Below are 25,206 nucleotides of genomic sequence, written 5' to 3' on the forward strand. Positions count from 1 at the left end.
ATTTCTAAGAATTACAGAATGAGCTAGTGATTTTACCTCAGCATAGTGGATAGCCTTTTCTTCCATTTCCTTCCATGCTTTTAACATTTTTTCTGAGGCTAAAAAAAAAAGTCTTAATCGGTTATCTCAGAAATAGCCACAGCTTTAATTACTGACCTACCCACCTCCTTGCCATATCAACATCAAAAATATATAGTTATAGGTTGAACTGTCCCTCAAAAAGATATGCTGAAGTCCTAATTCAGTACCTCGGAATGTGACCTCATTTGGAAATAGGGTCACTGCAGATGCAATTAACTAAATTAAGATGAGTTCATCCTGGAGTAGGGTGGATTAATCCAGTATGACTAGTATCCTTATAAGAAGAGAAGAGACACAGAGGCCCAGACATATGAAGGGAGAGCTCTACTTTGACGACAGAGGGAGAGATTAAAGTGCTACAGCTACAAGCCAAGGGACACCAAGGACTATTGGTGTGAGAAGCTAGAAAGAAGCAAGCAAGGATTTTTTCCTACAACTTGCAGAGGGATCATGGCCCTGCCAACATCTTGATTTTGGATTTTCAGCCTTTGGAACTGTGACATGGCAAAAATTTCTGGGGTTTTTAGAATTTCTAATTCAAATGGTTTTCTCTTAAAAAAATGAAAAAAATAATACATGAACATGATTTTAAAAAATCAAATACTATAAAACAGAAGACAAAAAGAAAACACTCTCTCCTCCTCCCCTCTACCGTAAGGGATCTTACTATTAATCACTTGTTACACAGACACCTACACTTTACCCTTATAAAAGAGACAATCTATATATACTTTTCTTTCTTTTTTTTCCCCAACTTAAAACATCACTGCCGTTAAAGACCCAAGTGATCTTTTAATATCAGTACACATGTCTATGCCATTCTTTTTTAACAGCTGTACAAGGTATGTCACTGACAAGTCAAAGATAATTTGATGTGGGGTGCCTGGGTGGCTCACTCAGTTAAGCATCCGACTCTTGATTTCAGCTCAGGTCATGATCTCATGGATGTGAGATCAAGCCCACATTGGGTTCTGTACTGGGTATGGGGCCTTCTTGGGATTCTCTCTCCCTCTTCCTTAGCCTCTTTTCCACTCGCCCTTGCTCTCTCAAAAAACAAACAAAAAAATAATTTGATGAAATAATTATAGTGTTTTGCCATTCACCAGAATGCCTATTATACACAAATAGAAATAAAACACTAATCATAGAACCAACTCTAGTAGATAAACTTATTTACCCAATTGGACACTGCTGATCATTTATTCTAAGACACACATACCTTGCTTAAGACAAGTTTACGAAGAGGATTTATGATAGAAAACAAATAATAATAGTGACCCCTTCAGCTTATTATTTGAATTTTAAATCTGCTTTTTTACATTTCCTTAATATAACTGAAGAGAGAGAGCCTGGAGTTAAATATTGAAAAACTGGAGGCTGTGTATTTTTTAAAAATGGGACTCCACAGTAGGTGGTTTGAAAGGAAAACAACCCTGGAATTATTTGCGTTATTATTTATAGAAAGGTAAGTAGTTTAAGATTTCCCTGGCTAAGAAGTCATCCCGATACAGACTTTGGATCTATTTTAAAACTGAGGCTTGAAAATCAAAAGTTCTTAAATTGCCTTTGAATTTTTCTGGAGCTAAACGATTTTAGTACAATTACAGTCCAACTGGGGAGGTGGGGGGCGGAGTAAAGTTGCTAAACTAAAGGTTAAAAGAAAGAGCTACTATTCAGTACAGTTTATGATGACTTGAAGCGTCCTGTCTCTTCTTCTGACATGAACAGAAGTCAAACAATGGGCTATGAGGCAAGAAGGCAAAATGGGAGACGGCTTCAAGAGACCTGACACTTCTTTCAAACACGTTACCCAAACACTCACATATCCCGTAAGTCATCTGCTCACTGTATCTTTCCAAGTCAAGTTGAATGCTTTTGTGGAAAAACTCCAATTTGGCTTTCAGTTGCTGAGATGCTGAGATCAAAGTGTTCTTCATTTTTGTCAGGTTTGCATTATATCTAAGAAGACTTAACCTAAACCGTAGCCAAAAAAAAAAAAAAAAAAAAAATTGGTATTTCAGAAACACTGGACAAAAACTTAATAGCTTAAGTTGCCATAAACCCAAAGTCTAACTTTCTATTATCAATCTATGAAAAATAGTTAATTTCTAGAATAAGCTCTCTAAAGACTCCCTACCTGTGATATTCTAATATAAAACAATCTTCTTATACTAGGACTGTTCAGGAACTACTCTCAAGCCATTGCGAATGGATGATTTCATACCATTAGAAAGAATTCTTTAAGTTTGTTGAGAATATTACACTCCAGATTAGCCCAATATTTAGTATTGTGTGAATACTGATTAGTGAAAAAAGCAAGATTAATTCTTGAGCATTAATGCACATGACACTGTACTGATAAACAACAGAATCCTCTTACATTGCTGCTCTTTGTCCTTGAAAGAGCCTGCTGTAGTCTTCTTTTAGCCCAGACACATAATGCACTGCTTCAGCCCATACTTTACGTAACTGTATAATTGGAAGTTGTATTTTGCTGTCCCGTACTATACGTAAGAAGATGGGAAAAAGAAGATGCTTATCATTCTTTGTGATTTCCTGTCCATGCAAATATCATTCCCAAAGATTCTAGAAATGGATGCTAGAAAGAACCAATTGTTAGTGTTTCATTCAGTTCAATATACATTTATAAGCATCTGCAATACACAGCCCTATTCCAGGTATGAGGGGAAATAAAAATGACTAAGACATAATCATAAAATTTGCAATTATTCTTTTATCTGTCTTTTTTCTTGCTCCTCTCCAGTCGGAAATACTTTTTTTCTTCATTAATCCAAATTCTTTATTTCTTTCAAAATCAAGTCCCAAATCCTCTATAATCTGCTATGGTCTTTGCTGCCTCTAAATAATAAATTTCATCTCCTGGACTACCAACCCAGCTTCAGGAAAACAGATACAGTAAACAGCAGTTTAATAAGATATGTTCTCTTCATTGCCAGATTTACAAAATTATTTATTGAGGGTTATCTCTTGCCCTTGGTAAAGGAAATGTTAGTTTCTAACACCATGGCAGATATGTGCTAAGTTCAATGAAATTCCATTTTAACATTATGAAATTCTCCAAGATTGAAAGAGATTCATCTTATACTTTAAGGTGGCAATTACATTGTTATTCTTTACCAATGAAAACATTCAGAGAAAGGATACTACACTATGGTTTATATTGAAAAACCGTATTATCTGAAGCAGACTTAAAAAATAATAATAAAGCTATGTACCTGGAAAAATCTCTGTCTCCCCTAATAATTGATAGTCTGAATTAACCTTTCTTCTATTCCATATGCCCATAATTACTCCTGAGATTCCTACAACAGACAAAAACCCCAAACCAAAATATATATATATATATATATAACCCAAACACTTTAAAGAAAAAGTCTAGGGGAGGGGAGTCTTTTCACACACAAAAAAATCATATACATACTTTAAAAAATAAAGTCTAGGGGTGCCTGGGTGGCTCAGTCAGTTAAGCATCTGACTCTTGGTTTCGGCTCAGTTTATGATCTCAGTTTGTGAGTTCAAGCCCTGTGTTGGGCTTTGCGCTATCTGCTTGGGATTCTCTCTCTCCCCCTCCCCTGCTTGGGTTCTCTCTCTCTCTGAATAAACTTTAAAAACTATATTAAAAAAATAAAGTCTAAAAATTGACACTCCAGTAGCAAGAAGCACACCTAGTGTCCAAATCTTGGTTTCTAATACTCTTCTCCGATTAAAGGAACCAGGGGTCCTTAGAGAAATGGCTGATCCTAGGACTGGGGCAAGAAACATACAAGATGGACCTGGAACATCTCTTGCTGCCAGAAAGGAAGTGCTAATAACTAACTAACTAAGTAAATAAATAAATAAAACAAGGAAAAGTCTGAGAAACTGTCACAGCCCAGAGGAGCCAACTAAATGTAATATGGTACCCTGGATCAGATCCTGGAACAGAAAAAGGACACCACATCAAAACTAAGGAAATAGGAATAAAGTATGGCCTTAATTAATAATTGGTTGGTTCTTTACTTGTAACAAATGTACCATACAATATAAGATGTTAACAAATGAGGAAACTATATGTGTTGGGAAGGTGAATAACATAAGAACTCTGTACTATCTGTAAATCTAAATTTACAGATTCACTATCTGTAATGTAAATTTAGATTTACTATCTATAAATAGTAAATAGTTTTTACAAAAAGCTACAAAAAGGTAACACAGATGAAAGATTACAGAATTTTAGCCCCATGCCAGTTGTGTTCTTGATTTTACAATACTGTGCTTGATTTTAGTTTTGGGTATACAGAAATTGATCACTTCTTCCAAAGAAAAGAGTAATTCTTACAGGATAAATGAAAACATTTGAACATTAAGCAGTATTCATACAATAAAATGAAATATTTGAATATGTTTAAATAGTGAAGAAGCAACTAGAAAGTAGGCTTAATTAATAGTGGAGATTCATTCTTCTGTGACAGCCCTAACCCACAGAAAGTAAGTCTTCTTCCAAATGAGGGTTTTAGAGTGATTTGACATCTACCATTTCACCTTCCAAACTATATAAATTCATTTTTAACCACACTTAAAAACCTGAAGTATGAAGTACAGAACAGAAACACCAAAAGACCACTTCTACTAACCATATTGAGTCAAAATAATATTATTTCATGTTTAAACCTCACTCAGTAAATGGGCTATACATACTTACCAATGTAATTTACACAGTCAGATAAACTTCTGGAAGCAAATGGTCCTTCATATACAGTCTTACTTTTATCAAACAAATATACCATATAGCTATCACAGCCTCTCTGAAAAAGAAACAATTAAAAAAAAATCCTTGAAAATCCTAGGTTCTCTAAGTACTTAAACATCACATTTCCTAATGTGAAATGCAAATGATTAAGGTCAATGTTTACTAGCATACCTTTTACAAATTTAAGATCTAGACTACTATTTAAGAAAAATGACTGTAGTATGGGCTAAGATGAAAAAGAATCACCAGACCCAAAAGTACAAAAGTAAAGTCTAACAACATATATCCACACAATGAATACTAGTCAGTAATCAAAAGGAATGAAGTTCTGATACATGCTAGGACATGGATGAACGTCCAAAACATGATGCTAAGTGAAAGAAGTCAGACACAAGAGACTACAGACTGTATGATTTCGTTTATATGAAATGTTCAGAAAAGGCAAATTACAGAGATAGAAAGTAAATTAGCAGTTGCCTGATGTGAACAGAATGGAGATTAAGAGTTAGTGGACATGAAGAATATCATTGGGACGTAAATGTTTTGAAGTTGATTTATAGTAATGGCTGCACAATTACGTACATTTACTAAAAAAAAAAAAAATGTACACATGAAATGGGTAAATTACATGAAATACAGAATTTGCCTCAATAAAGTAAAACGACAAAAAACAATAAAAGAGTCACGAGCACAATATTTTACCATCCATCTATCCTCTGGCAGGATCTATGAGACTGCTGGTCTAATTTCAAGGTTCTAGGCTTCAAGTACAAAAGAGGGAAAAAAGAGGGGGGGAGAGAACTGGCACCAAAGAGAAAGTCATACAAAGTTCAAAACACATCTTGTTCACCTTGCAAAGCAATAAGAGTAATGAGCAGGATAAAACTAAAGTAAGAATTATAAGGTGTGTACCATCACCTCCCCCAGGGGGATTCCAAGTATGCATCAGAAAAATGCAGGGCATTCAATCCCTCTATGCTAACAGACTTCTTATACTTCTAGGTATATTAGAATTCTCTTACAACTCCATCTAGAACGCATTGAGAGGCTGGTTTCCGAGGATCCAGAGAAATTCCCGTCTCCGAAAGAAGCTCTTGAGAACCAGTACTTATTCCAGTTTCGCGCTCAATACGAGACTGCAGCGAGTGAAGACTTTCATCAGGTGGTAACAGAAAAGAAATTATCTTTGCAGAAGTCATATTTAGGATGTGTACTATCTGTATAAATAAGAAAAACAATGATTATTGATCATTTACTACATAAAAGATTCAGTGCTAGATACTAAAGGGAATATGAGCAAAAGGTATTATCTTTGTACTAAACAAGGCTTAATCATTTTCCAAAGTGAGATCTCCTTCAATAATTACAAAATAACATTCTGAAAAATGAAGAGTAGAGTTTACTTTTCTGTAACAGATGTTAGTTCCAAAGAATAAAGCTTAGAAACTACAGGCATGTACAGAATCTAGGAATAAAAGCCCTAATTTAGAAAGGCAATATTTATTTATTCTCAGAAACCGATTATAGATCTGGAAGGAAATACTCCCATTTATGAAGTCCCTAATAGATGCCGACCACAGAGTTAAGTGTTTTCACATGACATCCTGTTGATTAGATCTTCTAATTTCCATTTAGGCAAAGAGAGAAACCAGAGCCCTGAGAAGTCTTTTGAAGACAACATGATTTTAAATTCTCTTCCTTCTACTATCCTTAGATAAGCCATACAAAGTTAATACCTATGTTTCTCCAGTGCCTTACATTGACTCCACAGGATAATGGCCAAATAGAAGATATTAAGAAACACTAAGAGAACTAAAATACAAGTCAAATGCTATATGTACCAAAATAATGTAAAGTATTGTACAGATTCCAAAGGAGTTTGCTTGGTGTGAGGAAAAGGATGCTTTCTAAAGGAGGCAATTATGAGCTATACTTTGGAAAGGATACAAAATTAGAACAAGAAAAGATTGAAAGAAGAAAGGTTCTTCTAGGTAGAAAACAAGGTAGGCAGAGGGGTAGAAAGAGATGACCATAACCAAAGAATATAAACAACCCAGTTCAAACGTACCTAAAATGATGCCCCTTATAATAGGAGATAAGGCTACAAGGAGACCAAGGCAGATTCTGAACATCAATGTAAGAGTTTGGACTTTATTCAATAAGCAAAGAGGAACTATGGAAGGCTTTCTAAATTGAGAATCTGACAAGCTCAGAATTGTTAAAACGTCCAAAGGATAAATCTGACAAAATAATTGGATATGTAATTGGAAGAGAAGGAACAGTCAGACAAGCCACCCCACCTAGGTAACTAAAAAGGTGATAGTACAAGAGGCATAGGAAAAGCTATAGGAGATTTAATGGAGCAAATGTGTTCAGTTTTTAATAAATTAAGTCTTGAGTGCCCGTGGGACCACCAAGGATAGTTATACAGCAGTGATTAAACACTACAGAAAAGTCACAACTGAGGAAATAAATTTGGAAGTGATCCATATTCAGTTTATAGTTAAAGTTATACAACTAAAGAAATTACTAAAGAAAAGGAAGAAAAAGTAATATGGAAAAAGAAAAAAATTAGGAGAGAGAGACACTTAGGGTATAGTTACACTTAGGGGCATAAAAGAGGAGGCAAAGAAGGAATAATTAAATACTTCTGTTTTACCATTACCTTCAGTGGCAAGTTCAGTATATTTTTTTCAACTTTCCTATATATTTAGAATTTTTCATAATATATAGTTAGAAAACCATGCAATCAGACTCTCTGAATTTTTTAAAAGAAAGAAGTATTCCAATAACTGTTTTGATTTCTTTTCTTTTTTTAAGTGAAAACCAAACACACATCATTCCTTCTTTGAACAATGTAACACCTTAGAAAATGTTCTACAATAGCAAACTATTTTTGCAGTACATGCTTCTGTGTTCATGGTATTCCCCTGCCTATCTTTCCCCCTGTTAATTCTCCTTTTACTTATCTTTTTTTTTTTTTTTTTCTTTTGAGAGAGAATGCACAAGGTGGGTAAGGGGCAGAGGGTGAGAGAGAGAATCTCAAGTAGGCTCCATGCCCAGCATGGAGCCCAATGTGGAGCTTGATCCCACGACCCCAGGATCATGACCTAAGCTGAAATCAAGAGCCAGGTGTTCAACTGACTGAGCCATCCAGGCACCCCAATTAACTCTTACTTATCTTTCAAAATTCAGTCCTATTATCATGTCTAGGAAGTATCTCTGAATTAATTAATAGTATCCTACACATACCTTATCCTGTACAACCTCACAATAGTGAGCCTTTGAATAAGATATTACTGTACCTGGGCTATAAATAAAATACAATAAATAAATATTTGCCCAGATTCACAGATAGGTAAATAGTGGTTCTACAAACTGAAGTCTACAGACCAGAAGACATACAAAGAGGACTCTTGCCCTATGCTCTGTAACAAGCAGATGCTCGCTCACAGACTCCACAGAGTGGAAATGATGCTATGATTACCATGACAAATCTGAAAAAATCTGGGATAAAAGATAAAAATTTTCAGGGGCAACAAAGAACTAAAAGGTGTTATCAAATCCTGCTGGGCTAACACACTGAGGAATGATTCACTCTTTGGCACAATAAAAGAAAGCCAAATCAAGAAGGCAGGTAACTTTTCAGTGTTAGCCAAGAATGACATCGACAGAGCCCCAAGTTCCTATTTAATAAAGTATGCCAAGATTACAGTAAAACCTTACACATTATCGGGGTGCCTGGGTGGCGCAGTCGGTTAAGCGTCCGACTTCAGCCAGGTCACGATCTCACGGTCCATGAGTTCGAGCCCCGCATCAGGCTCTGGGCTGATGGCTCGGAGCCTGGAGCCTGCTTCTGATTCTGTGTCTCCCTCTCTCTCTGCCCCTCCCCCATTCATGCTCTGTCTCTCTCTGTCCCAAAAATAAATAAAAAACGTTGAAAAAAAAATTAAAAAAAACAAAACAATACAAAAAAACCTTACACATTATAATTTCTCATTTCAATTTTTCAAAAAATAAAATTTAGCCCCATGCCCAACTGGCCTCCTTCCACCTGCAGGACGGCCTTGATCGCTCACAGCCAAGCCCTCACCACAGATTCTGCCCCTTCATGTTTCCAATTTTAGAAACCCTATCTACTACTACTCAATCAAATAGCTATGGAAAGACTGCATATGAGAATCGTTTCTGGGTATACAGCATAATAGAGCCTCTCATTCCTAGTAATGAATATTTACTGAGAACCTGGTACATGCCCTGCTTTGTACAGAACACTGGGGTAGAGTGGTAGTAGGGTGAGCAAGTGTTAATAAAAGTAGTAAGAACCATCCCAGCATTAAAGAAGAAGATAACCTATATGGAGAGACATGAGTGGAAGATGGGAAACAATTAGAAAATATAGTAAATATGATTATATGACAAACTATGTGACAGAGATCAATCAGAGAAAAGGAGAGTCGAATATGTGCCAGTGTAGCTGAGGAGATACAGAGACAGAGATCATTCTGGGCAGAGGACAGCATCTATCAGAGCACAAAAATGGATAATGTGCTTCATGGCACAAGGAGCAGTGACAAGTGAAGTAAAGGGTAAGAGAAGCAGGTCTGGGGCAAGCACCTGGTTGGATGGAATTGCATGAGCAAAGCTCCAAAAGCCAGGGAGATCAGTTTAGACTTGACTCGGCAGGCAAGAAGAAGAAATATGTTGGATTCTTAGGAGAATAAAAAAGCATTTTCAGAAGATGAGATGGGAAGTTCATGCTGCATGGATTGTAGGATGGGGAGGAGGTATAGAGGCATGAAAGCCAGACAGGACATTTCCTCACCAAACCAAATCCCCTAACATTATACCTAAATGAACGAGATCCAATGGCACCAATACGAGGAAGGGGAAAATCCAAAAGATGTTTTTTAAGAGTAATCAACAAAGACCACTTAGAAGTAAAACTCAGGGGTGCCTGGGTGGCTCAGTCAGTTAAGCGTCTGACTTTGGCTCAGGTCATGATCTCACGGTTTGGGAGTTCAAGTCCCGCGTCAGCTGTGCTGACAGCTCAAAGCCTGGAGACTGTTTCAGATTCTGTGTCTCCATCGCTCTCTGCCCCTCCCCCACTTGTGCTCTGTCTCTAAGTCTCTGTCAAAAATAAATAAACATTAAAAAAAAAAAAAAAAAGAAGTAAAACTGAGAAGGGGCGCCTGGGTGGCTCAGTCGGTTAAGCGTCCGACTCTTGATTTCAGCTCAGGTCATGATCTCACAGTTCCTGAGTTTGACCTCCATGTTGGGCTCTGTACTGGCAACATGCAGCCTGCTTGGGATTCTCTCTTTCCCTCTCTCTCTGTCCCTCCCCCGCTCATGTTCTCTTGCTCTTTCTCTCTCTAAAATAAATAAATAAACATTTTTTTAAAAAAAGAAGTAAAACTGAGAAGGCTTACTAAAGAAATAAAAGCAGATCAGCTCTAAGAATGTCATTTTCTTTTCAAATAAGCATCAGGAAAAGATTACCAAAATATATTTATGCTTATTTCCAGATAAATTTGTTAACTTCAATGCAAATCTAATGAAGTAGACCACATTCAAACTAACCTTCAAATTCAGAATGTGATCCATTAATAGAAAACATCTTGGCTGCTTCAAAGTGAGATCAACAGGTCCTCCTCTTTGCTGAGGATCCCAATTCAGCATCAACTGAAGCCAGTTTTCCATGGGCTCTACTATTAAACTAGAAAGTATACAAAAAATAGGGTGAAAATCTTTATGTTCCAATTTTCCTTTAGTATTCTAAAAAAAGTAATTTTATAGGTTTCCCATGTCCTTTCTCGTGACTCATCTGTGCCATTTTGTATCTTACTTTCAAGTAATTCATGAAATGACAAACTTTTTTTTCCATAAAAAACAACCCCAAACCTACATATGTAAGTACTAGCAACTTCACTAGATGAGCCCAGTTCAATTTTCCAAGGAACCCATTTACTTCAGTATCCCAAAAGTCTTCTTAAAGCAGGAGTTCTTGTTTCCACTAGACCTGTGCCGTCCAATATGGTAGCCTCTAGTCACAAGTGGCTATTTGCACTTATACTTATGTTAATTAAAATGAAATAAAATTTAAAATTAAGTTCTTCTATCACACTACAACCTTTCAAGTACTCTATAGCCTCATTTGGCTATCACGGATATAAAACTTTCATCATCACAGAAAGTTCTACTGCACAATACTACTTGAAACAGACAACAACTCTACTGTTCCTTTATAACCCAAAGAACCAAGAGGTGAACTTCCTCAACTACAATATACTTACCTACAAAGGCTATTTGGTTGAGGTAAATGGCTACTAAACCGAACTTCTCCTGTCATCTCTTCACATGCAAATATACACTTTGGATCCTTCTTCTTAATCTTCTCATGCCTATAATACAAGTTACCTCATTGACAACCTGATTCTCACAAACATTCTAAGATTTTTTGCCATGTAGTTTTATTCAATTATGTATTTAAAAGGTAATTACACCATATAAAGAGGGATGGAAGAAAAAAAAGCATGTAACTTAAAATTTCCATTCCCATTAAGCACACCAAAGTTCTCTCCCATTTCTTACCAGGTAAATGGCTGCAGATGATGCAAAAAGGGCCTATATCCAGCAATACATTCAAACACCATGGTCCCAAAGCTCCAATAATCAACAGTAGCTGTATAAGGCTTGTTCTCAAAGAGCTCTGGGGCCTTAAAAAGGGAAAAAAAAAAAAAAGAAAAGAAAAAAAAGCTTTAAGTGTCAATACTATAAGAGAAAAGCTACTTTATTTTTGACCTACTATATTCATGACCTTCAGAAATAAGAACATGAATCCTGTACACTTAAATTCAAAGAAACAATACATGTCTCACCAGATATTGCAGTGTTCCCACAAAAGACGTACACAGACTTCCTTGATCAACATCTTTGGCATATCCCAGATCAATTATTTTATGCATAATCTGCAATATAATAAGTATTAAATGACTGAGAAATTTGAAAGGGAAAGGCAACAGTGTCCTTATAAGGCTCTGGAGAGGGTGGTGAGAAAGAGCTTGGGCTCTGGAATATGACAAACATATTTCAAGCCTGAGCTCCACCACTTATGTGATCTTGATCAAGTTACTTAACTTCTCTCATTGTATTTAGTTTCCCAAATAATGGTATTACTAACAATCCTTACTTCACCAGAATTGTTATTAGGATTCAATGAAATAATAAAAAAAAGAAGAATTTAACACAGTGCCTGATACATGGTAAAAATTAAGTATAGACTGGCTATTAATTTTTATTTTGGTATATTCAAAATAAACTTGATCCATTAACCCACAAGGCAAAGGTAAGGATGACTTCCAAACTTGAAAAAGCATCATACTACTGAATGAGTAAAGACCTATCTAACTTCCAGAATATCCTGAAGTCTTGAGATACAAAGAAAGCAGAAATGGTTGGTTGCCAAGCATACACGAAAGGCTCCTAAAAGAAGAAGCACCAGTAAGATTTCATCACCTCCAACTGACCACCACGTATCATTCACTAAAGACCACACAATCCAATTCAAGGTTCGGACTCTTGGCTTTACATCTTTATTAGTATGGAACCTGGGTGCTAGCTGCAAAAAAACTATTCAACTTATTCTGATAAATACAAGTATTCCAGAAGTCAATTCACAATTTCTGGGTCTTCTCATGATGACCCATTTAAGAATCTGAAAAATCAAGGTTTTGAATTTTACTTAAATATAGAACTTAGGACTTTTGGGGGAGGAGAATGAATTTATTCTTTCTTAAGTAAGAAATGCAGTTAAGTAAACATATTTTTCCCCCTTAAAGTAAATCTAGGATGTATGTGTGGGTGCTGGATGTTCTATGTAAGGGATTAACAAATTATTTTTACTCACTATCTATTATCTCTACTAGATACTCTGTTAGAAAACAGAAGTGAGCAAGATAGGTGTTCTGTCTCTAATGAAGCCCCTGTGTTAGCAGAGGAGACAAACAACTAAACACAAAACCACAGTTCAGTGTTGTAAGGGCTGGGATAGAAAAAGTATAAAATGCTGTGGAAGGGCACAAACTTCAAACACTAACTACACCAAGGAGACTGTATTCAAATGGCATGTAATATTTCTTCAGGTTTCACCTACCTTTCCACCAACATCCTGAAGAACTATGTTTTCAGGTTTTAGATCACGATGTATGATTTTGTTTTCATGCAAATATCGGATCCCAGACCCTAAATAAAATTTAAAATGTATTTTGAGGTAACAGAAACACTGAATTAAAAATAAATTCATCTCAGGGAGCCTGGGTGGCTCAGTCGGTTAAGTGTCCAACTCTTGATTTCAGTCAAGTCATGATCTCACAGTCATGAGATGGAGCCCCGCCTTGGGCTCCATGTTGGGTGTGGAGCCTGCTTAAGATTCTCTCTCCCCCTCTCTCTCCGTCTGCCTCTTCCCTACTCACAAGCTCTCTCTCTCTCTCTCTCTCTCAATAAATAAATAAATAAATAAATAAATAAATAAATAATTAGATAGATAAATAAACTCACATTTTGTACAGATCTGCTCTGACAATCAAACTTTTTGAAGTTTTTTTTTTTTTCTTTTTATTTAAGTAATCTCTACATCCAACATAGGGCTCAAATTCATGACTCTGAGCCAGCCAGGCACCAATCTGATGCTCAAATTTACACAGACCATCATAACTATATGATTAATGATATTATAGCAGTTAAGATTCTCTCCGCAGAAAATCCAAGAACATTAAACAATACTGCAGAATTATATATATGCTCCTTTATGAGAATGAACATTAAAAAATGGAACAAGGAATTGAGAAAATCCTTATTGATCAATTGAGAAAATCCCTCTAGTTTTCCTTCCCACCTAAATCACCCTCTTCAACTAGACTTGGTCTCCATGACCTAGGAAAAGAGGCAAAATCAAAATATACAAGGAAACATATCCTTGGCTTCTGAGCTTATTCCATGGGCCTAAGTGCAGATAATTTTAGGGATTTTTCAGGAGTAAGTCTGATTAAAAAGAAATTTCATCCTAAGAGTTGACTTGAAAACCTATGACCATGAGATGCAATGCCACTGGTAAATAAAATTACTATGTTAAGCACACAGGAAAGGAGAGTAAAATTGAATAAGGTCATTTCACACTATTTTTTTTTTTTCTATATTCTCTCTCTTTTTTTTTTTTTTCCAACGTTTATTTATTTTTGGGACAGAGAGAGACAGAGCATGAACGGGGGAGGGGCAGAGAGAGAGGGAGACACAGAATCGGAAACAGGCTCCAGGCTCTGAGCCATCAGCCCAGAGCCTGACGCGGGGCTCGAACTCACGGACCGCGAGATCGTGACCTGGCTGAAGTCGGACGCTTAACCGACTGCGCCACCCAGGCGCCCCTCACACTATTTTTTTTTATCTGTAATTGGAACATCTATTAGTCAAAAATGGACTCCTAGCAAAAAACAAAAAATTAAATATCCTAGTTTTAGTATCAGCAACAACAGTTAAATTTTTCTAATTTCTTATAGATTGTAAAAATGTAGGCTTTGTGCAGTACATCAAAGATTCTCCTTAATTCTCAATATGTAGAGACTTTTATAAACCAAATTAAATTATGATGGTATTTTCAAACTGATTACATACCTATATCACTCAGTAAAGAAAGTATCTGGCTTTCTTTAAGCCCACAGCAATTTTCTGGTTTGTTGAGTAGCTGAAGAAAAAAAAAAAAGAAGTCTAAAAATGTATAATGTGAATATAGCTTGTCAGTAGTAGCAATACATTAATCACTATACTTTAATAGAATATTCAAATAAGAAGTTATAATTAAGAAAATATAAGAGGGGGAAAACTACCAAAACCATACTGAGGACTTTATATTAAGACTTACATAAATAAAGATAAAGGAGGAAAGTCTCTGAAACTGAAAAAGGCTGGACAAAACCTCACATATATAATAGTAGCCATAGGGCATATTTAAAATGAGATAAGGAAGATTTGCAATAGAAAAAACAACTTGTTTGTTTATTTGTTTGTTTGTTTTTGAAAACAACTTCTTTATAAAAACCTTAGACATTGGTATTTTGGTCTAACACCATCAATCCAGTCCCATCCTGCAAACACCACCACCTACAAAAAGACACAAATGTTCCCAGTAAAGGGCCATACAGTAAATACTTTAGTCTTTACAGGCCACACGGTCTCTGTCACAACTACTCAACTCTGATGGTATAGTAAGAAAGCAGCCATAAGTACAGGTAACAGACCACAGTTTACTGACCTTATTCTAGATTATCATATTAAATATGATTCAAACATTGCTAAGGTTCATGATTTACTAACTCATCATCTTAAAACATCCACACTACCTTCCGGAGATCTCCGCCAGAACAGTATTCCATTGCTAGAAGAGGAACATCATTAATTAAAAAATTCAACTCCTCAGGTACATCACAGGCCTTTACAACGTTGGCATGGTTCAACCTAACAAGAAGGAGAAAATATTATAATTAAAAAATTTTTTCCAATGAAAAGGGATTGGATTTGAAATGGTAGTTAATTGGGGGGCAGTGAGGGGAAGAAAGGCTGGCATTATTTATAATAAATAATGCCATTACCCACTTTACATATATTAACTCATTTACTTATCAAAATAATCCTACTATAGGTAGATTTATTAATAGTCTCATCACACAGGAGAAAACTGAAGCACAAACTGGCTAAGTAATATAGGATCACACAGAAAGGAGGTGGTCAAGTAAGGATTCGAATCTGGTAGTATGGCTCCAAAGCCTGTATCATACTGGTTCTCTCATAATCACTTACAATGTCACGCTGGGGTGGTATATTAAAATTATGGCATGTTTCCTTCTAGTTTCAATCTGTACATAAACACATTTTAAAATAAATGTTAAATCTCACTATATACTGTTTTCTAACACCTTTTTTTTTAACTTAACAATGTATCATCCCAGGTATTATCAGCATCATCAGCATCATCAGCATGCAATGGATCTCAAAACTGGAATACATTACCAGCTCCTAGGGACCTAGGGAAACAGACTCTCCATGTGTAGAGCCTGAGAATTTATATTGTTAGCAAAGTTTCCTGGTCATTCTGCCAGACAGCCAAGTTTGAGTGCCATTTAAAAGACACTGGAGTCAGAAAGTACTTATTTCAAATCTAGACTTCATTAGCTACCAGTTGTATGACTCTATGAGCTTCAACCTCCTCATCTATAAAATCAGGATAATACCTAAACACACAGGGTATCTGTGACAAATGGAAGGATTATTTGTAAAGCACTTAACACACTACTTGTGCAGGTTTTAAAACATGCCCACTTCTTCCTTTAAGAGCTTAATTCTTCTCCTTCCCTTGAGTGTAGGCTGTATGTACTTGGTGACTCATTTCTAACAAACAGAATGTTGTAGAAAAGATATTACTTCTGAGGAAAGATCATAAAAGATGTCTGCTTTCACCTTGCTCTCTCTCTCAGATCACTCACTTTGGGGAAAACTAGCTGCCATGTCATGAAAATATCCAAGCTTCTCTACACAGAGCCCATATGATGAGCAACTGATACCTCTAGTCAACAGCCGTATAAATTAGCTTGGAAGTGGATACTCCAGCCCCACTCAAGCCTTTGGATGACTGCAGCTCCAGTCAACATTTTGGGATTTTTCAGGAGGGATGTTCTGAGAACCACTAAGCTAAGTCACTCACAAATTCCTAAACCACAGAAACTGTGAGACACTAAATGTTTGTCTTTTTTTTTTTTTTTTTTAATTTATTTAAGTAATCTCTACACCCAAAGCGGGGCTTGAACTCATGACCCCAATATCACGAGTCACATGCTCTTCCAATGGAGCCAGTCAGGCACCCCTAAATGTCTGTCATTTTTTTTTACTTTTAATGTGCCTCAATTTATATTAAAAAAAATTGTAATGCTTATTTTTGAGAGAGGGATACAGAGAGAGAGACAGAGTGCAAGCAGGGGAGTGGCAGAAAGAGACGGAGACACAGAATCTGAAGTAGGCTCCAGGCTCTGAGCTGTCAGCACAGAGCCTGATGTGGGGCTCAAACTCATGAACCACGAGATCATGACTAACTGAACCACCCAGGCACCCCAATGTTTGTCATTTTAAGCCACTAAGTTTTGGGGTAATTGTATACAAAGCAATAGATACACTATTCAACAAAAGAGAGTAGTAATTATATTTAACTAGAAAGTATAATAGATGAACACTGCCCAATATTCAAAACAAAAAGATTCTGCTCTCAGAGAACGGAGTCTGATAATATCTAGCTGACTTTTAAAACTAAACCTACTTAATCATAATGTGATGTTATTATTTGAAATAGAACATATATATTTGATAAGAAAGAAAAAAAAATATGTTCCCAAAAAGATCCTGAGAAGAATGTATTTCTACCCTCCTTCCCTATGATGACATCTGGCTAGGCTGCAGAACTAGGGAAATATAAGTCATGAAATACACTTACTTCTTCATGATCTGGATTTCATGGCACCACCGTTCTCTGTTTTTGGTACTTAGTTCTACACGACATGACTTAATTGCTATTTTGACATCAAGTTCCTGCCAAAATAGAAAATCAACACAGAAAAATATATTAATTAGGTTCTTGTGCAGATTTGCTTGTCATCAAAGACATGCCAATCTGGGGAAACAAAACTCTTTAGCTTTACTAATTAAACAGATTTATCCAAGGCGCTCTTGAGCCATGCTTTTGCTAGGTAAACACTGAGTCGATTAAACCAACTGACCTTCACCTCAGCCTCCATAATATGAAAATCCACAGCAAACATCATACTCAATAGGAAAAAACTGAGAGCTTTTCCTCTAAGGTCAGGAACAAGACAAGGATGTCCATTCCCACCGCTTTTATTCAACACAGTCCTAGCCATAGTAATCAGACCACAAAAAGAAATAAAAGGCATCCAAATTAGCAAGGAAGAAGTAAAACTTTTACTATTTGCAGATGACATGATACTATACACAGGAAACCCTAAAGATGCCACAAAAAAAAACCTACCATAACTAATAAATGAATTCAGTAAAGTCACAGGATATAAAATCAATATTCAGAAATCTGTTGCATCTCCATACACTAATAATGAAGCAGCAGAAAGAGAAATTAAGAAAACAATCACGTTTAGGGGCACCTGGGTAGCTCAGACTGTTAAGCGTCCGACTTCAGCTCAGGTCATGATCTCATGGTTCATGGGTTCGAGCCCCAAATTGTGCTCTGTGCTGACAGCTCAGAGCCTACAGCCTGCTTCAGATTCTGTGTCTCCCTCTCTCTCTGTCCCTCCCCCACTCGTGCTCTACCTCTCTCTCAAAAATAAAAACATTAAAAAAAATTTTTTTAGAAAGAAAACAATCCCGTTTACAAATGCACCAAAAATAATAAAATACCTAGGAATAAACTTAACCAAAGAGGTGAAAGACCTGTACTCTGAAAACTATAAAACATTGATGAAAGAAATTAAAGACAACACAAAGAAATCAAAAGACATTCCATGCCCATGCACTGGAAGAACAAATATTGTTAAATTGTCTATACTACACAAAGAAATCTACAGACTTAATGCAATCCCTATCAAAATACCAACAGCATTTTCATAGAACTAGAACAAATAATCCTAAAACTTGTATGGAACCACAAAAGACTTTGAATAGTCAAAGCAATCTTGAAAAATGAAAATAAAATTGGAGGTATCATGATTTCAGATTTCAAGTTATATTCAAAGCTGTAGTAACCAAAACAGAATGGTATTGGCACAAAAATAGATACATAGATACATACATAGATCAATGGAACAAGATCCCAGAAATAAACCCACGATTATATGCTCAATTAATCTATGACAAAGGAGGCAAGAATATGCATTGGGAAAAAGATAGTCTCTTCAACAAATGGTGTTAGGAAAACTGGACAGTTACAAAAGAATGAAACTGGACCACTTTCTTACACCATAAACAAAAATAAATTCAAAATGGATTAGACATAAATGTGAGACCTGAAACCATAAAAATCCTGAAAGAGAACACAGGCAGTACTTTCTCTGACATCAGCCACAGAAACATTTTTCTTGATATGTCTCCCGAGGAAAGGGAAATCAAAGAAAAAACTATTAGGACTGTATCAAAATTAAAAGCTTCTGCACAGCAAAGGAAACAACAAAACTAAAAGGAAACCTATTGAATGGGAGAAGATATTTGTAAGTGACATATCTGATAAATGGTTAGTATCCAAAACATGTAAAAACTGATATACTTGAACACACAAAAGACAAATAATCCAATTAAAAAATAAGCAGAGGAGGAGCCCCCCCCAAAAAAATAAGCAGAAGACATGATTAGACATTTCCCCAAAGAAGACACACAGATGGCCAATAGATATGTGAAAAGGTGCTCAACATCACTCATCATCAGGGAAATGCAAATCAAAACTACAATGAGATATCATCTCACACCTGTCAGGATGGCTAAAATAAAAAACACAAGAAACAACAAGTATTGGCAAGGAGATGAAGAAAAACCCCGTGCACTGTTGGTGGGAATGCAAACTCGTGCAACCACTGTGGAAAATAGTATAGAGGTACCTGAAAAAGTTAACAGAACTACCCTATGAAGAAGTAATTCCACTACTGGGTATTTACCCCAAAAATACAAAAACACTAATTCAAAGGGATACAGGCACCCTTATGTTTACTACAGCATTATTTACAATAGCCAAATTATGGAAGCAGCTCAAATGTCCATCAATAGGTAAATGGATAAGGAAGATGTGGTATACAATGGAATATTAGTCATAAAAAAAGGAATGAAATCTGGCCATTTTCAACAACATGGATGGAGCTAGAGAATATAATGCTAAATGAAATGTCAGTCAGAGAAAGGCACATACCATATGATTTACCTCATATATGGAATTTAAGAAACAAAACAAGCAAAGAAAGACAAACCAAGAAACATACTCTCAACTATAGAGAACAAATTCATGGTTACTAGAAGGGGAGGTGGGTGGAGGGATGGGTGGAATAGATGATGGGGATTAAAGAGTACACATCATAATAAGCACTGAATAATGTACAGAATTGTTGAATCACTATAATGTACACCTGAAACTAACATAACACTGTATGTTAACTATACTGAAATTAAAATTAAAAACATAATAAAAAATTTTTTTAAAAAGACAGGAGAGAAAATCGTAACAGGTCAGATGCCCAAGAAGATCAGACAGACATATATATTGTTTCTCTCAGAGGAAAAAAAAGAAAAGTCCTCTTGTATTTAGAGTTGAAGATTTTAATAAGAATTAAATGAACACTTTTTTATAGAGTGAACTCAAACCTCTTTCACTTTTTTCAGCGATTTAAGAAAAAGTCATACCTGTCACCAAGGTACTTAGGGAACTAACAATTTTTGTTTAGAAATACTCAGAAAAGTTACAAGTTATGAAAAGTGAGACTCTGAGGTCTTAAGTTGGCTTGAGAAGAAAAAAATCAATCAAATTTCAAACACATCAAAGCACACAAGCGAAGTGACTGAGGCTGATCCCATTACAGGTCTCTCTCTTTTTTTTTTTAATTTTTTTTTTCAACTTTTATTTATTTTTGGGACAGAGAGAGACAGAGCATGAACGGGGGAGGGGCAGAGAGAGAGGGGGACACAGAATCGGAAACAGGCTCCAGGCTCTGAGCCATCAGCCCAGAGGCTGACGTGGGGCTCGAACCCACAGACCGCGAGATCGTGACCTGGCTGAAGTCGGAAGCTTAACCGACTATGCCACCCAGGCGCCCCTACGGGTCTCTCTCTTTAGAACACTGTCTCCTATATACAGCTAGAAAATTACTAAGACTTGTCTCCCCAACAAACTCCTTTTTGGGCTTAGTCAAAGTAGCTAACAAGGGCCCCAGCCTTCAGCATAACTGGAATGAAAAGGATAATTCAGGGCTACCTGGCCTTACCAGCAAGAAATAGTTTTAATATGACCAAACCTAACAACAACTCCAAAATTTGTTCCTAATCTTTACATTTCAAATGATATTTAAAAAATACTAACAATGGTTATACTTCTGTTTCTATAACTATAAAATGAACCTAATAGCTCTTGCCTTGGCCTAGTCATTTAGCCAGTTCTGCCTGAAATTAAGTCCAACCTGATGCACATTACAGGGAACAGCCAGACTTCATCACATTCTGGCAACAGTAAAAATGCAGCCCAGGAATAGCAGTCAGGACCAAACAGGAGGAAAAAAATATAGTATATGGATGAGGAAGCAAGATATAGGTTGTATGGAATATTCTAAATGGGAGCAGAGGGATGGTGAGGGGAACAAGCTAGAGATAAAACAGTCCATGTACAGAGAAAGAAGAAAGGAATTAGGACACACTACAATCTAGCCTAACTACAGTCCTCACTCCCTTCAATCTTTCTTTTGTTTTGAGCAGGCACCTGGCTCTAGCTGGGTCCCATGTAAGCTTTTACCACCATGGAGACAATGCGGTACAACCATGAACAACATTAAGCCCTTAAAAATGGGAATATTCCAGAGACAGATAGTGGCGACTGTTGCATAACAATGCGAATGTACGTAATGCCACAGAACTGTACATTTAAAAATGGCAAAAATGGTAAACGTTATTTCTATTTTACCACAATAAAAAATTGGAAAATACAAAGTTAAATTAGTTTGTAAAATATTTCTCAGAGCTTTTAAGATGCTAATGTGGATTATGATTCTCCAAATGAAACAATAGTACATGCAGCATTTACCCAATGTATTTGACCACAGTATCCTTTTTTCTTTTTTTTTTTTTAAATTTTTTTTTTAACGTTTATTTATTTTTGAGACAGAGAGAGACAGAGCATGAACGGGAGAGGGTCAGAGAGAGGGAGACACAGAATCCGAAACAGGCTCCAGGCTCTGAGCTGTCAGCACAGAGCCCGACGCGGGGCTCAAACTCACGGACCGCGAGATCATGACCTGAGCTGAAGTCGGCGGCCTAACCGACTGAGCCACCCAGGCGCCCCCACAGTATCCTTTTTTCAAAGCATTTCACAGGATTGGTTTTTCCAAATACACTTTGAGAAGTGCTACTCTGTTCCCTAGGAAGAATTCTTTGGTTATTTTTGTCATGTTTCCATATAACTTTATAAATAACTTTGTTATATAGGTTACCACATTGTACTTGAGTGTTTCTGTATTTGCCCCCTCACTACACTTGAAATCTACTTAAAGGCAGCAAATACTACTTTTGTTGACCTGGGTACCATCAGCACCCAGCATAATAATCAGATAAATAAACCATCTCATATCCTTTTCTCTTCCTCATTGTGATTTAAGTGATGTAGATAAAATATTGAGATGTGGCTTCTACTAAAACCCAAGGATCTTGAAATTTGTTATGGGCCAAGTCTAAGTCTGGCTTGGAAAAGTAATGATGCTGTTAGCACAGAGTATTTCTTCTCTTTTCACTATAGGCCCAGGCATCAAATGTCCCAGTTTGGGAGAAGGGCCAGTCTAGACACGTGGAAAGTTCCTGAGAGATTTCTAAGATTCTAGAAGAACCCAAATCTCTTCCATTTAGAAAGTAATGAATTCTAGGGCACCTGGGTGGCTCAGCTGGTTAAGCGTCCGACTCTTGGTTTCAGCTCAGGTCATGATCTCACGGTTCGTGAGTTCAAGCCGCATGTCGGGCTCTGTGCTGGGAGCGCAGAGGCTGCTTGGGATCCTCTCTATCTCCCTTTCTCTCTGCCCCTCCCCTGCTTGCTCTCGTGCTCGCGCGCTCTCTCTCTCTCTCTCTCTCTCTCTCTCAAAATAAATAAATAAACTTAAAAAAAAAGTAATGAATTCCATAGAGACAGAAAGTAGAAAGGTGATTGCTAGGTGGCAGGGGAAGGAGGAAATGGGGAGGTATTGTTTAATGGGTACAGAGTTTCAGTTTGGTAAGATGAAAAAGTTCTGAAAATGGATGGTGGCGATGGTTGCACACCAACGTGAATGTACTTAATGCCACTGAACTGTACACTGAAAAACAGCTAAAAACAGTAAATTTTACATTATATACTTTACCACAACTTTGTTAAAAAAGTGATGTGTTGATCTATCCCCAGTCAGGGACCAAGAAAAGCAGTCACAAAAGCATGCTAATAAGCATATATTTTTTCTTTTCTTATGACCAGGCTTAGATAACAAGGCCACAGGCAACATTCCACTGGAAGTACTTGGCTCCCCCTTCTCTCTTGGAGTGCCTTATGTCTTCTCTGATGGTGAAAATTATTAAATTTACTGCTTATCTTGCTGTCAAAGTGCTTAATGCCTTAGTCCTTCACCTCCCATTCTCCCTCTCTCCAAGATTGCCTCCTATGCTCAATCTAGAAAGCTGCTTCACAAAACTTCCTCAGTTCTATCAGTGACATTTGCCACTGTGCCCCACAAGCATGTCTATTCCTCCCAGATACTCCCATCTCCCCCCCTACTCCTTAAGACAGCAAATCTTGACTTCAAGTCTCTATTCACAGGCCGATTGCAAACATTTTAATAATATTTTCATTGCTCATCCTGCCCCACGTTTTTCACTCAGATTTACCTTTTACAAACAAACACTTCCAGGAACACCACTTTTATCTGGACATTTCCTTTTTTAAGGTCCATTAATAATGGTTACGATGATGATAATAGTAACAACACAGCAGCAGCAGGAGCTAACATTTGAGGGCTTATCTCAGGCCAGGTTCTGTACTTAGTTTTACAAACATTATCTTATTTAACTCTCAAACAGACCCATGATGTATATAATTATTATAACCATTTTACAGATGACAAAACAAAGGCTATCCTGCAAGGATTATTAGTCAAGGGTCTATATCTCTAAAAGGTTTATATGTTATTCAAAAGAGCATGACCCTCCTCAAAGGGCAATGCGTTAGGTGGTGGGGATGTGCAATTGCTCATTTTTCTGGGGAAAGGGTTCATAGCTTTTATAGGTATGTCGAAAGATGCATAGCTCAAACATGATTATTAACTGCTGCTACAATGGTTAAACATTTACAACTAAATCAAAGCAAAATTCTTGAGTCTGATGTTAGCTGTCTTCCACCCACTAGAACACCTCACACCCAATCTACTTCCTTCCCTTAGGAAGCCATGATCATTTCACCAGCTGATCCTCACACTGTTCCCTACCCAGAAGGCATCCCCAACTCTGAAGCCTACCCGATGCTTTCAAAAGCTTAACTGGGGACCCGCCATGAAACCTCCCTTGTCTACTCCAAACCCCTACAGATATCAAGTAGCCTCCAAGCACACGCATGAACACACACATTCCAACAGACAGCCCCCTTCCTCACCCATTCGTGCTCACAATACAAAGCCTTATGTGCATCTGCCTCGCACACCCCGACACTCTACATTCAGAGACACACATACGCACCGTCACACCCGGTGAACAATTTCTCACATCTTGACATCCATACCAAAAGTTCCCCCTCAGAGCTCTATCTCACACACACTGACCCGGGACCTCAGATACAACCTCGGGCTCAGTCACCAGACTCGCAAGCACAGTATCACACGCTCACTCACACAGGCTCACCGGACCACAGAGCTGTCCAAAGGCTCACCGACAATCCCTCATGTACTGAGTGTCACTGTGTTCCAAAGACGCTCTGACAAACACCCACCGCCGCTCCCTCTCGCGCCCCACCTCACCCGATGCTGGTACAGGCAGACATTCCCGAAGCCGCCGGTGCCCAGCCGCTCGCGCATCTCCCAGGGCCCGCCCGCACCCGGCCGCAGCCCTGGGGGCCGCTCCATGGGGCGGGAGGGCAAGCGACCTCAGGTTCCGCCGCTGTTCCGAGGCCGGTTCCGGGCCGCCGAGGCTCGCGCGTCTCTCTTCTCGCGAGAAGTATGCGTCACTTCCGGTAACGGCCACAGGAAAAGCTCTGCCCCGGCTTCTCCCGGAGGCGGGCCAGCTAGCGACCAGAGAGGGAGTGTGGGAGGTCGGCTTCAGTCCGTTAAGCCCTCTGGGCATTTTCCTGGCTGAGAGAACCCACTTGTTATTCGAGTCTTCAAAACCATAAGCTGTCCAATCCTTTCAAGTCATTTTCTAAATTTCACATCGTCTCCACCCCGTGTACATTTTACCTTTCTTCAAACCTCTGCCATCTATCCTCCAACCACCACCCGCTGAACTGGCGTTGGCAAAAACCACCAATGATTCAAATGTTGCGGAATCCGAAAAACTAGAAAGAATCCTGCACTAGTAGGCCCACTGATGCATTAAGTTTTATAGTCCTTTTATTTTTTAATGAC

General features: G+C 37.5%; 1 protein-coding gene across 8 annotated transcripts in view; it reads right to left on the minus strand.

Annotated features, from left to right (window-relative positions):
* CHUK (component of inhibitor of nuclear factor kappa B kinase complex) overlaps window positions 1-24,786 on the minus strand; it is a 41,720-nt gene extending 16,934 nt beyond the window's left edge. For 4 of the 8 annotated variants that reach the window (XM_023240833.2, XM_023240829.2, XR_002736901.2 and 1 more), the window contains exons 1-14: window positions 24,604-24,786; window positions 17,361-17,455; window positions 15,223-15,337; window positions 14,498-14,567; window positions 12,984-13,072; window positions 11,710-11,799; window positions 11,423-11,547; window positions 11,125-11,232; window positions 10,412-10,547; window positions 5,854-6,048; window positions 4,784-4,886; window positions 2,462-2,585; window positions 1,904-2,055; window positions 37-98 (exon numbers count right to left, since the gene is read on the minus strand). In XM_023240833.2, coding sequence (XP_023096601.1) covers window positions 37-98; window positions 1,904-2,055; window positions 2,462-2,585; window positions 4,784-4,886; window positions 5,854-6,048; window positions 10,412-10,547; window positions 11,125-11,232; window positions 11,423-11,547; window positions 11,710-11,799; window positions 12,984-13,072; window positions 14,498-14,567; window positions 15,223-15,337; window positions 17,361-17,455; window positions 24,604-24,708 — 1,569 coding nt within the window. In that variant the 5' untranslated portion in view covers window positions 24,709-24,786. The remainder of the gene's footprint in view (window positions 1-36; window positions 99-1,903; window positions 2,056-2,461; window positions 2,586-4,783; window positions 4,887-5,853; window positions 6,049-10,411; window positions 10,548-11,124; window positions 11,233-11,422; window positions 11,548-11,709; window positions 11,800-12,983; window positions 13,073-14,497; window positions 14,568-15,222; window positions 15,338-17,360; window positions 17,456-24,603) is intronic. The other 4 variants (XM_023240832.2, XM_023240831.2, XM_023240830.2 and 1 more) reach the window with 3 other exon arrangements.
* Window positions 24,787-25,206: the final 420 nt, after the last annotated feature.

This window comes from Felis catus, chromosome D2, assembly GCF_018350175.1.
Source record: "Felis catus isolate Fca126 chromosome D2, F.catus_Fca126_mat1.0, whole genome shotgun sequence".
In the NCBI taxonomy this organism is placed as follows: Eukaryota; Metazoa; Chordata; class Mammalia; order Carnivora; family Felidae; genus Felis; species Felis catus.